General features: G+C 42.0%; 1 protein-coding gene across 5 annotated transcripts in view; it reads right to left on the bottom strand.

Moving 5' to 3' along the window:
- The window catches only part of NDUFA10 (NADH:ubiquinone oxidoreductase subunit A10), a 140,848-nt gene that overhangs the window by 105,079 nt on the left and 22,309 nt on the right, over window positions 1–13,460 (bottom strand). For all 5 annotated transcript variants that reach the window (XR_010135868.1, XM_054548728.2, XM_002813060.4 and 2 more), the window contains 1 exon segment: window positions 18–126. Coding sequence is in view for 4 of the 5 variants with exons in the window: in XM_054548728.2 (XP_054404703.1) it covers window positions 18–126 (109 nt within the window). In the remaining variant the exon portion in view is untranslated.

A 13,460-nucleotide genomic window follows, 5' to 3' on the forward strand; every position in this document is an offset into this window, starting at 1 on the left:
CATTTCCACAGTCTTACCTCTCTGAATTGATGTAAGACGCGGTCAGTCTGATGAGCTCCAATGGTGACTTCCGGGAGAAAGACAGGAATGCTTGTGTAATTCAGCACCTCAAACTTATCCTGAACCCTAAAAAATAAGACACATGTGGATCACACCAAACCATCAAAATAAATACAATAAAAGAAGTTTAAGCCCAATTTTTTTTAAACATCCATATAAAAAAATCTATACATCCCAATAAATGCTGTTCGTTGCCAAGCAATCATCCCAGAAGCAAAGCCTTCCTCCCAAAGACCACGTGGTCGATCTAGAGCTGCTTTTTAATATTACTCTCAGAACCTGAGGGAGCATCTTTTAAAAGCCTCAGTACCTACAAATGACGACCTTCTGGGAATGGATGCTGTTTTGGAGACACAGAAAAAGGAGGCAAAGTGTGCTTTAAACACAGGAATAGCAGGAATAAAAAGCTAGAAGCAAATGGTTACAGGACAGTGCTGCACACAAAGCATGCCCCCATTAACAATTCTCCAGATGAGTGGATCTTGGGGCAGGAACGGTGAGTAGCTTCAGTCCCTCTGGGGTGGCAGCCAGTGTCTTACTGCTCTGTTCTGTATGCTGAGGCCAACATAGGATGGTCTGTTGTACCACGGCTTGTAAAAGGTCTAATTCTCCACTTTTCTTGGCACCAATAAATATACAAATCATAGGATAGTCTCTTAGCTTTATTATTTCATTTTGCTGAATGTTAAAATATTTATACTTTGTTACAATTTGCTTATTTTAAATTAAATATAGTCTGAATATAACCACTATACTTAAAGATTTTTAAAAAGCATTTTTTGAGCTTTTGGGAAAAAAAAACCATTAAAATAAAGTCTCTTTTCTTAAGGGCTCAAAACAAAGAAAATAATTATTTTCAACAGTCACATTCCCATTACTGAGTTATAAAAGCAGGAGACGTTTCTCATTTGTAATGGCTCAAATGGAAATTATGTGAGTGTATCTGGCTCTCGGCCCGACTTTGTGAGACAGTCCAGGCCCACTAAGCAAACCCAAGGCCTGTTCCCCACAGTACCCAGGTAGGCTCTCCCACAAACAGAACAACCTGACCAGAACCCAAGGCTCATGGGATCCACGAATCATGCTTCCACAGACAGCCACAGAGCTGCGAACCTGCAGCAAGCTGAAGATGAGTGGATGGTAGGTATAGTGTCAGGAGCATCCTAGTAAAAACCGTGTCGCTCGTACACGGTTAGTGATCCAATAATGCAAATGCCCCTCCAAGAAACTGCTGCCAGGATAACAATGGTTGTTTGTTTTCCTAAGTGTATTTATGTGCGTTTCCACATGGGTAGGCAAATGGCTGTAATGTACATACTTACAGATAAGATCGTTTTCTTAGTTTTACTATTAAGTTGGTTTTACTTGCCAAAAGATATTCAAATATTTTTTAAAAACTCAAGCAAGCAAAACAGAAAGTTTGGGAAGGGCATAAAGTTGCTGTATTTTGTAAGACTGCATTAATTGTAAGACGACAAATTCCCTCTCCAGAGGAAACTGCTGCTAGCTTTCCTTATGCATTCTATCCAAACACTTCCGTGCATGTGTCAATAATCTACAAGTAAGTATCTTCTTACTGTTAACACAAATATAAGGATAATTTTTGAAGTGATCTCACAATCAGAAATTCCAACTAAAAATGAAGTTCATATTTTAAATGTTAACAAATATCAATGTAGGGAAGTGACATGGTTCTCTTTACAGTTTGAAAAACCTAAGAAAATGCTAGAAAATGTGAAAGCAATCAGTGGCCTGGACCATGTGTAGTAGTGAGAGCAACAGCGCCATCTATGCTTAATTTGGCAACATTACATGTAGTCCCGGAAAATCTTTTAACAAGTACGCTTCAAACTATTTTTGAAGATTAAAAAAAGAATCTGTTGCAATGATTCTACAATTTATTTATACCTAACCAAACGACCCTTTCAATTTATTACTCTGAGCTTAATGATGACTACTAGGAAGAGTTCATGGTATATCTCCAGTAAACTCCTAGATTTAAGTAAGAAATAAAGATACAAGGAATCATTTTATGACTCAGGAAGCAAAAGGCAGTGAAAGAAAATATTCTCTTCACAAAGCACTTACTTTCATTAAGAAGAATTCAAAACTGATTGAGGATAATATATCCTTTTAATATCATAAGTCACTGTCTAAAGAAGAAGATAAAATATACTAGAGCTTGGTTACGATATGAGGTGCTGGGACACATATTTTAAAACAAGAGTAAGGCAGGAACACAGAAAAAAGAATAAAATTGTAAATTGTGTTTTATGACTCAAGCTGTTTCCCAATTAACAGAATGTCAACACTTTGTCCTATAACATTTCCAAACCCTATTTTTCAGTTTCTCGTGAATTGCAAAGTTCTATCTGAAACCAAACTCACATGCTACAGTTTCTGTAGCACTGAAATTTCATGTTAAAAAGACGTGCTCCAGGAGTCATGTAAAAATCTTAGCAATTAAGCAAAAAGAAGGTGGGTGTGAAGGTCTGGGCTCTGGAGAAGCAGGGATGGTCTGAGAGGAGCTTGCACAGCTGGAGGCCTGACGTGTCCTCGGAGGTCCTGACTGGACTGAAACCAGCCCAAGCAGGCGCCAGTCAGTTAGGGATGTGGATATGAACAAGACTGAAAAATACAATTACTGCCTCTCAGCACAAGCATAGCTATACACATACACATAATTAGACACTGGCAACACGTAACTGAGATGGTGCAGAAATGTTCTAAACCAATAATTTGGTCAGGTTCTGGATAAAATGAATGTCACTGGTAAACGGCATGTTTACAATAATTATGTTAGAAAATTGGTCATAATTATCACTTGAGTCCCTCAATTGAGAAATGTTACTCAAATGAAAATAAACACAATTGATATTGTAAACTTATGAAACATCTTTGGGGAGGAAGAAAGGCAAAATATCAGGAGAAAAAAGGACAAAACCATTCATAGTGAGCTAGATTAAAACAACTGAATGCTATAATTGATACACTATGGGGGAATTACAGGATCCTTCTCCATGCTCCGATAAGCACATAACTAAATAACCACATGAATGGTGCAGAATCGAATCAACACACATTTCACACTGTGTTTAGAAAATGACACTGTTACCACAGGGAGGTCAAGTCAGACACAATCCCTTGTCTCCGTAAGTTTGTTAGATGTCATATGATGGCCAGCAGTAGCTAATACTAACAAACAAGGATACCATATACATTCACATAAGTAACAGCCTACAAGAGTTAAGGGAAGGTGTCAGGGAGAAAAAAGGGTGATTACGCCCAAGCTTTAAAGACTGCTAGGATTTCTAGGTAACTACTGGGCAGGTGGTGGTGGAAGAAGGGCCTGGGAGATTGCCTGGTATCCTGGTAGAAGACGCAGAACCAGGGCAGACTGGGATTCTGAATTAATTCTGGGAAAGGAAATTCAGACCTATGACTAAACGAAGACAGGCCACTCAAAGATTCAAGTAAAGAGAAAACGGGGTCACTGTGACTTTTTAAAAAAATAAACCTGGTGGGAGTGGGATGAAGAAATCAAGAGGCAGAGGAACAGAGACCAAGAACCAGGGGATTACACCCCAAGGGGAGCAGCAGTGTTAGAGACAACGGAGAGAAGTCACTGAAAGTGGCACATTGACCTGCAGGGAGTGACTTTGGGGAGGATAAGGGGGTCAGCAGGGAAAAAGGAGGGTTCAAGCTAGGATTATGGTTGACGGAGGAGTCGAAGGTTCCACCAGGATTCAAGCCTGAACAGACGGCAGGAGGGAAAGCAAGATGGCCCAGGGCACAGGACCGCACAGAGGATGCAGACAGCAGCAGCTCTAGCTCCTGCAGCCCGAGAGGTGAGACGCCCCACACAGTCACACAACCTTGGCAGGCTTGAGCTCTCTTGAGTCATGGTCTCCTCCTTGTAAAATGAGGGAGTCCCGCCCTACAGAAGTGCTGTGGAACAGACAAATTATTTCCGAAACACCTTCCAGATGCTGTGTTGACATCTACTGTTAACTATGAGATTTCAGACATAACAGCAAAACACGGTTCAGCAGGGTCCTGTCCCCAGCCTCCGGGCCACAAACCTCTGCAGCCTGTTAGGAACCTGGCCACACAGCAGGAGGTGAGCAAGCAAGCCAGTGAAGCTTCATCTGTATTTATAGCCGATTCCCCTTGCTCGCATTACTGCCTGAGCTCCACCTGCTGTCAGACCAGCGCGGCATGAGATTCTCACAGGAGCACAAACCCTATTGTGAACTGTGCATACAAGGGATCTAGTTTGCACGCTCCTTATGAGAATCGAATGCCTGATGATCTGTCACTGTCTCCCATCACCCCCACATGGGACCATCTACTTGCAGGAAAACAACCTCGGGCCTCCCACTGATTTTACATGATGGTGAGTTGTAGAATTATTTCATTATATATAAGAATGTAAGAATAAGAGAAATAAAGTACCCAATAAATGTAACACACTTGAATCATGCTGAAACCATCCCCCCATCCCAGCCCCAGTCTGTATAAAAACTGCCTTCCATGAAACCGGTCCCTGGTGCCAAAAAGGTTTGGGACCGCTGCAATAGAGCAGTTTAAAGAGAAGGTGGAGGTTTTTTAAAGCAAAGTTTTGAATAATAGATCATTTAGGTAAATTTACAAACACACACACAAATATAGGCATCTAGTCCAAAATGTTAACAGAGTTTTAAAAAACAAAGAGGGAACTTCCAGCTTCAGCTTCAAAGGGTGAAGGCTGGAAGCTGTAATTTCCATCCTTCCAATAAGAAAAAACTGAAAATCAATGGCCTTTCCTGGACTAACAGCAACAATGAATTGAGTGATTTTATAGCTTATAAAAAGTGGAAGAGGCCAGGTGCGGTGACTCACGCCTGTAATCCCAGCACTTTGGGAGGCCAGGGCAGGCAGATCACTTGAGATTAGGAGTTTGTGACTAGCTGGCCAACATGGCAAAACCCCATCCCTACTAAAAATACAAAAATTAGCCGGGTGTGGTGGTGCACGCCCGTAATATCAGCTACTTGGGAGGCTGATACATAAGAACTGCTGGAACTCAGGAGGGGGGAGGTTGCAGTGAGCCAAGATCATGCCACTGCAGCCTGGGCGATGGGCAACAGAGCGAGACTCTGTCTCAAAGAAAAAAAAAAAAGAAAAGTGGGAGGAATGGCAGCCATGTCACAGTGACAGCAGGAGGAGCCAAGAAGACTGTGCCGTCGGTACCCGCAGCCCCATGGAGCAGCAGCGCCATCGCGAAGTGCACCTAGATGGGTTGTAAATATATACTGGAAACTCCACAGCAACCACTACAAACATTTTTTTAAAGTACAATCAAGATGTTAAGGGAAAAGATAAAAGAGAATCTTATAAAATGCTCAATGAAATCCAGAGAAGGCAGAAAAAGAGGCAGGGAGAAACAACAAATGCAGTAAACAGAGAACAGGGAAAAGCATGGTAAAATGGAACTTGATTATCTTCACGCTCACTTCTAACGTGAATGGTCCAAATACAGCAATTAAAAGACAAACTGTCAGAGCAGATTAAAACACAGGACCCAATTACTACTTACTATGTACAAGAAAACTAAAGACTCGAGATAGACTAGGAAAAAGACACAGCACGCCCACACTAACTGAAAGCTGCTATATTAAATCAGATAGAGCTGACTTCAAACAAGGACAAACATCAGCGAAAAAGAGGGGCATTGCATAATGATAAAGCGGCCAATTCTTCAAGAAGATAATAACCTAAGATAATAAACTATGTACCTAACAACAGTACCTCAAAATATATGATGCAAAAACTAACAGAACCCAAGGGAGAAATAGACAAATCCAGTGCTGTTGGAAATTTAAACCCAACTCTCAGTAACCGACAGATCCTGCAGAGAGAAAATCAGTAAGGATACCGATGACTCCAATTCTCAGTAACCAACAGATCCAGCAGAGGGAAAATCAGTAAGGATACCGATGACCCCAACTCTGAGTAACCAATGGACCCAGCAGAGAGAAAATCAGTAAGGATAACGAGGACTTGAATACCACCATCAATCAGCTCGATCTGACATTTATACAACACTCCAGCAACAGCAGAATCTACACTCTTAAGCTGAATTGGAACACTAATCAAGGTAGGAAACAATGGCCATATAAAACCTTAATAAATGTAAATGGAGAGAAATCATACACAGTGTATTTTCAGACCACAAGAGAATTAAACTAGAAATCAACAACAGAAAGATACCCAGAAAATCCCTACATACCTGGAGATTAAACAACACACTTCTAAATAACATGTGGGTCAAAGAAAAAGTCTCAAAATATTTTTTTAAACATTTTGAATGAAAATAAAAATACAACTTATCCACATTTGTGTGATACAGCAAAAGCAGCACCTACAGGGAAACTGACAGCACTGATGCATATGCAACCATTCTTCTGTTCTCCAGGGCTTCCCTAGAGGGAAACTGATAGCACTGATGCATATGCAACCATTCTTCTGTTCTCCAGGGCTTCCTTCCCAGACCACCACTAATACCAAAATCTGAGGATGCTCAAGTCCCTTACATAAAATGATACAGTATTTGCATATAAACTATGCCACACACCCCCCACACATTTTAAATGAAGCTTGTCCAACCCATGGCTGTATACAGCCCAGGCAGGCTTTGAATGCAGCCCAACATAAATTCATAAACTTTCTTAAAACATTGTGAGTTTTTTTGTTTTTTGTTTTTTTTTTTTTAACTCATCAGCTATCGTCAGTGTTATTTTATGTGTGGTCCAAGACAATTCTTCTTCCAATGTGGCCCAGGGAAGCCAAAAGATTGGACACCCCCGCTTTAAATCATCTCTAGAGTATGTATAATACCTAATGCAATGTAATACAATAATATAGTAAGTATTATAATATCTAATACAATGTAAATGCTATATAAATAGCTGTTATACTGTATTTTTACATTTTTATTATTTTTTATTGCTGTGTTATTTTTATTGGCTTCTTTTTTTCCAAATATTTTTGATCTAAGGTTGGTTGAATCCAAGGATGCGGAACCCAGGGATACAAAGGGCTGACTATATTAGAAAAGAAAAAAGATCTAAAATCAATAAGCTTAGGAATCTATAGAAAAAGAGCAAGTGAAGCCTGAAGAAAGCAGAGAAAAAATAATAAAACTAGGGTATACATCAATAAAACAGAAAACAACTGGATAAATCATCAAAACAAAAACCTGGTTCTTTGAAAAAGTTAATAAATATGAAGGGAAAATTCACAAAGAGCAAATAAATAGCCAATAAAAATATAAATTGAAGTTTAGTGTTTATAAAATGCAAAGTAAAACAAATACTTGTATTGGTATCAGAATCGAAAGTTTTTGTTTGCATTTTGTTTAATTATATTCTTTACAGGGAAATTCAGAGGACCAGGTCCAAGTATTAATACTGGTACACATATTCCGGAGAATCATTTTGCAAAAACTCAATAGCTGTAAAATGCGTTCATATACTCTGACCACTTTTATACTTTAAGTAACCTGAAATTGAACAAAAAGGGGTACAACATGCTCTTTACTGTATTATGAACATGAAGAAACTGAAATAACCCAAGAGATCTATTTTAAAGAAACGGTAAATTATGCAGATTATGCAGTGTCGGAGAAGTCAAAACTTTTTCTTTAAACGGCCGGATAGCAAATATCAGGCTTTGAGAGCTATATACAGTTTCCATCACATAATCCTTTCTTTTCCTTCCAATCCTTTAAAAACGTAAGGATCATTCTTAGCAGCTGACGGCTGGATCTGGCCCACAGGCCAAACAGTTTGCCAAGCCCTGATTTGCATCTCAATCAATGGTAAGTGCAGCATATATGGGGAGCCATGAAAAAATCAAATTTTAAAATGTTTAACAAAACATGAACATGCTCAAAATATTGGAAGTAGAATACAAAAATACACACAAGATACATTTAGAAATACACGCACACACACACATTTAAAGACTGGAAGAACCTGCATTCAACTGTTAATCCTGGCACTGTGGGGGCAGAATCGCAGGTGATTTGATTCTATATTCAACCTTTGTTCCCGACTTTCTCTTCCAAGAGGGTATGCCTTTGGCTTGTCATCCACTTTGTCATTTCAGTCCCCTCACCCCTCCCTCCTTCACTTCCCTCCTTACCCAGACTAAGCGTCATGGTTCGCCACTACTCACATGCGATTTTGTCTGTGCTCAGTTCCCTTGCCCCTCTCTCTTACAAAACCTCAGTCTTGTTAAAATCCCAGGCTCTGCCCAAGCTGAAAAACCACATTTCCTAGGTTCAGATTTGCCTCCCCTGCCTGAAGTTTTTCTGCCAGAAGCACAGCTCTTGCGCTCTCAGAAAGCCTTTCCTTCGCCACACACAGAGCAGGCCTATGCTGCTGTCTGTGGTAGGGCCTCCTTGCGAGGCTGGCCCTTGGTTGGCTTCTGGAAACTCAGCTTCTAAAAAGTGCCCCATGCTGATGAGGCTGGGCAGCAAACTCAGCCCTACCAGGGTACGATGGGAGTTATGGAGAACACCTGCCTTCTTTCTGGGAGTCTGGAACCTGAGTAGTTGCGAAGCAGAGGATTCCTACGTGACCAGCCCCCAGTAAAAATTACGGGCACTGAGTGTCTAAAGGGCTTTCCAGGCAGAAATACTGCCCATATGTTACTGTATTTTTCGCTGCTAGAGAAAGTCGCTCAGTCAGTTTGTCAGTGTCCCTCACAGGAGGAAGAGCCTGTGCATGGATTTCTCCAGAGTCCACCATGTCTTTTTTTGTATTGATCTGTCTGTCTGTCCTCATCCAACTGTGATAAATCTTATTCTGAACAGAGACAGGCAGCAGCTGCCACAGAGGGCAGCCCCCAAGGCTCCAACCCACAGCACACAGGCTCAGGACGCTGCACCAGGTAAGGACCACATGCAGCTGAGCTGCTGGCAGACGGGAGGAGGCTGTGGGAACCAAGGAAGCTACCAAAGTGAACCTGGCTCTCCAAATTCACCACAGAAGCGGGGACTCCACGAACTCTGCGGCAGGTTGTTTCTTTCCCCCTCTACTTTATATGAAAAACATCTGCAGTGACCAACTCAAGACTATGAATGGTCATCACCGCACAATGACATGGTGGCTGCCCCTGTTCCACGTAGGGATGCACGTTTTCATTCTGGACAGAGGACAACGGTGAATGCTGACCGTCCTCTGCATTCTCTGGGTGGAGTCTGGGGCTATTTTCCACCTGGCCCTTTAGATCTCCTCTCTACCCTTCCTCCAAGGTGCTCTGTGCCCAGAGGCTGGCTCCTTGCATCCGAGGGGCTCTACTGCCCTCTGACTTCAAGTGCAGCTGGGTGGATGATTGTTCTGCTGGTTCCCTGCATGCGGGTTCCCCATCCCCCTCGGGCTCCATCTGATGCTGGACAGCCTCCTCCATAGCAGCAGCAGCAGCAGCTCTGGACTCCAAAACCCAGTGCCCCTGCCCTCAACTGCCAGTTTCCCACTGTGGATGGCCTGGGTGTCTCACCATCCTGTTGCTTCCCTCAACCCTGCCCTGCTCTTCATCAATGGTTCCTTTACTAAACTCTCTTCTGTTCTCTGGTCAAATGTGCCATCTGTTTCCTATGAGGAACCTGACAGCTGCAGCTAAAGCTGAATTTTGGGAAAATGGAAATGTTATGGCAAATTCACAAAGTTATACTGATGGAGAGAGCACCACAGAGCCTTCCTGTGGCTTTCCTGTGAAACTCATGTTGTTTGTACAGAGTGACAGGTTCCTGCCGGTTTCCAGTCATGCACAGCATGGCGTTTCAGTCCACAACAGGTCACGTATACAACGTGGTCCTACAAGATTCTAATGGAGCTGAACACTTCCTATCACAGCAGCTGTCACAGTGCCATGGCTCAGCGCATGACTCCTGTGTCCGTGGTGATGTGGTATTAACAAACCTACTGCACTGCCAGTCATGGAAGAGTCCAGCACATACAATTATGTACAGTACAGAATACCTGATATTCTCATCAAAGACCATGTTACTGGTTTAGGTTATTTACTATACTAGACATTTTATCATGATTTTTAGAGTACTCATCTTACTTATTTAAAAAAGTAACTGTAAAACAGCCTCAGGCAGGTCCTTCAGGAGGCATCCAGAAGAAGGTATCATTGTCACAGGAGGTGGCAGCTCCACGCGTGTTACTGCCCGTGAAGGCCTTCCAGTGAGACAGGTGTGGAGGTGGAAGACAGTGATACAGATGCTCCCGACCCCGGGTAGGCCTAGGCCACTGTGTTTGTATCTTAATTAACAACAACAACAACAAAAGTTTAAAAAGTAAAAATAAATAATTTTAAAAATCAGAAAATACTTCTAGAATAAGGATATAAAGAAAGAAAAAAATTTAAGTTTATAAAGAAAGTTATAGTAAGCTAAGGTTAATCTCTTACTGAAGAAAAAAACTTTTTATATAAATTTAGTGTAGCCTAATTGTACATTGTTTACAAAGTCTACCACAGTGTACGGTGATGTCCCAGACCTTCACATTCACTCGCCACTCACTCACTGACTCACCCAGAACAACTGCCAGTCCCGTCAGCTCCACTCACGGTACATGCCCTAGACAGGTGGACCATTTTCATCTTTTATACCATATTATTTTTTATGTTTAGATACACAAATACTTACCATTGTGTTACAACTGGCAACAGTATTCAGTACTGTACCATGCTGTACAAGTTTATGGCCTAGGAGCAACAGGCTCCACCATATCACCTAGGTGTGCAGGTTTTAGCATCTACGCTTGTGTAAATATACACTATGATGTTTTCACGACGAAATCGCCTAATGACGCCTTTCTTAGAACATATCCCTGTCGTTAAGCAACACAGAACTACATATACAAAGCAGTGCTAAGCCCTGTGGTGCTCAACCCTGCAAGGTTGGTGGGCACATCACTCAGAAGGTCAGCTCTCCCACCAAGGGGCGAGGCACACTGGGAATCTGGATTACAACAATAAACTGCACTGGGGCATGCACAGAAAAAAATATGAATAGCATCTTCATCATGGTTGTCTTTGGGAGGTGGGTTCAACTTCACTGTAGATTTCCATAAAGCGTGAATTGAGGATAATTAATGTAAATTATTTCTAAGATCAGAAAAAAACTACTTAAAAAGTAAAAGAAAAAAAAGCTTAGTATTAAAGAACAAAAATATTAATGGAGAAATGTAAACACATCATGCATCTACAATCAGAGTATAATAATATACCATAAACAGTATCATAACATAGTCCCTAAAACTTTAGTACTTATGATATATATACATTGTTCTGAGCCTTTCAAATTATTCCCACATTTAATCCCCACAACAGTCCTATGAGGTAGCTTCTATTTTCTTCCTGCTTTACAACAAGGAGACAGAGGCTCAGAGAGGTTAGGCCCCTTGCCCAGGGGCACAGTGACAGGTGAGTGGCTGAGTTCCTCTCAAGAGATTCTTCTGACCTGGTTATGAAATGGTGAGTCTCTGGTATTACAACAATCATTCTCTTCTCAGAAATATACTTTTATTTTCCCCTCTTGGTCTCCATCACCTACACATCCCTGTCCTAAAGTTAAAATTACTCGGAATGAACCAATGTTTGATGGCCCTTGCCACAGTTCACAGCAAAGCACACACTGACTTTGCAACAAAAATGGCTGCACAGGGAATAATCAGCTGACTTCAATGACTCAGAGAAACTTCTACATTCAGACACCTCAGAGGACCCCTCTAATTTCTGGTCGGTCGCCCTGTCAATCAGCAAACTCACGGCCCTCAGGTTGAAATGCGTTGTCCACCTGGAGTAGGCACTGTAACCTTTGGCCATTGTCTCCAGGATGCAGAATATTTATTCAGAGGCCAAAAGCAGTGCTTTGTGCTTTACTTCCGTCTCCTAGTAATGGCTCAGAAAGACAAGGAAGGCCGGCGCGGTGGCTCACGCCTGTAATGCCAGCACTTTCGGAGGCCGAGGCAGGTGGATCACCTGAGGTCAAGAGTTCGAGACCAGTCTGCCCAACATGGCGAAACCCTGTCTCTACTAAAAATACAAAAAATTAGCCCAGGTATAGTGGTGCATGCCTGTAATCCCATCTACTCAGGAGGCTGAGGCAGGAGAATTGCCTGAACCCGGGAGGCAGAGGTTGCAGCGAGCTGAGATCGCACCACTGCACTCCAGTCTGGGCAACAAGAGCAAAACTCTGACTCAACAAAAAAAAAAAAAAAAAAAGGACAAGGAAAGCAGGTTTTGTTGTTTGTTTTACTTTCTAATGGAAGATTTGCTAGATTCCTTTAAAAAGACTTTCTAGAGAGCCAATCATTTCAGTAAGCTACTTTTAGATTAATACCATTTTATACAATAGTCAATATATGGAATATAATATATGAAATTTATATTTGTTTTTCCCTTCAATACACATGGCCTAGCACTCTACTTCACCGCCATAATCTTACATATGGAGGCACAGGCAGATAAAGTGACTTGTCCCAAGTCACACAGCCAGTTAAGGGCTGACCTGACCCTTCCCATCTCCTCAGTCTGACATGAGGACCCCACAGTGTGCCTACCTCGCTCACCCTTCAGTATCCATTCCACTAACTAGAAAACTGATTTTGCAAATACTATTTTAACAGTGGGGCAGGAATTAACAAACTAAGTAGAATGACTAGTTTTTTTAAAATGTAAACCTATTTTTTGCTTATTAATGCTGTACTAAAAACATCAAACAGAAGTAAACTTCTTTTGAGAGACAGGGTCTCTGTCGCCCAAGTTGGAGTACAATGGCGTGAACACAGCTCATTGCAGCCTCAACCTCCCAGGTTCAAGTGACCGTCCCACCTTAGCCTCCCAAGTAGCTGGGACTATAGGCATGCACCACCATACCCAGATAATTTTTAAATTTTTTGTAGAGATGGGGTCTCACTATATTGCCCAGGGTGGTCTCGAACCCCAGGGCTCCAGCAATCCTCCCGCTTGAGCTTCCCATCGTGTTGGGTTTATAGACGTGAACGCTGCCTGGCCAGAAGTAAACTTATTACACATTCTGTTTACATTTTGATCAGTGAACTTTTAGTGACATGTGCAGTGAGCCAGCTGTCCCTCTGGTCATCCTAGGAGACTACTGTATCACTCACGTCCCATCAGGTAGAGAAAGAAGGTAAGCACCAATGGCCTAAGAATGCCAACATCACCGGGCCAAGAACAGAGCTGCCATCTGCAGGCACCAACTTCCTAATTTACTTCTAAACGTTGAGGCGAGGGAAGTTGAGTGCCCTGGCCATCCTTGTGCCTCCAGGCCCTCGAGAGGCAAAGTGTTGGTGCAGTCTGCGCAGAGCATCCTGGGTAGA

This window comes from Pongo abelii, chromosome 11 (genome assembly GCF_028885655.2).
Source record: "Pongo abelii isolate AG06213 chromosome 11, NHGRI_mPonAbe1-v2.0_pri, whole genome shotgun sequence".
Classification (NCBI taxonomy): Eukaryota; Metazoa; Chordata; class Mammalia; order Primates; family Hominidae; genus Pongo; species Pongo abelii.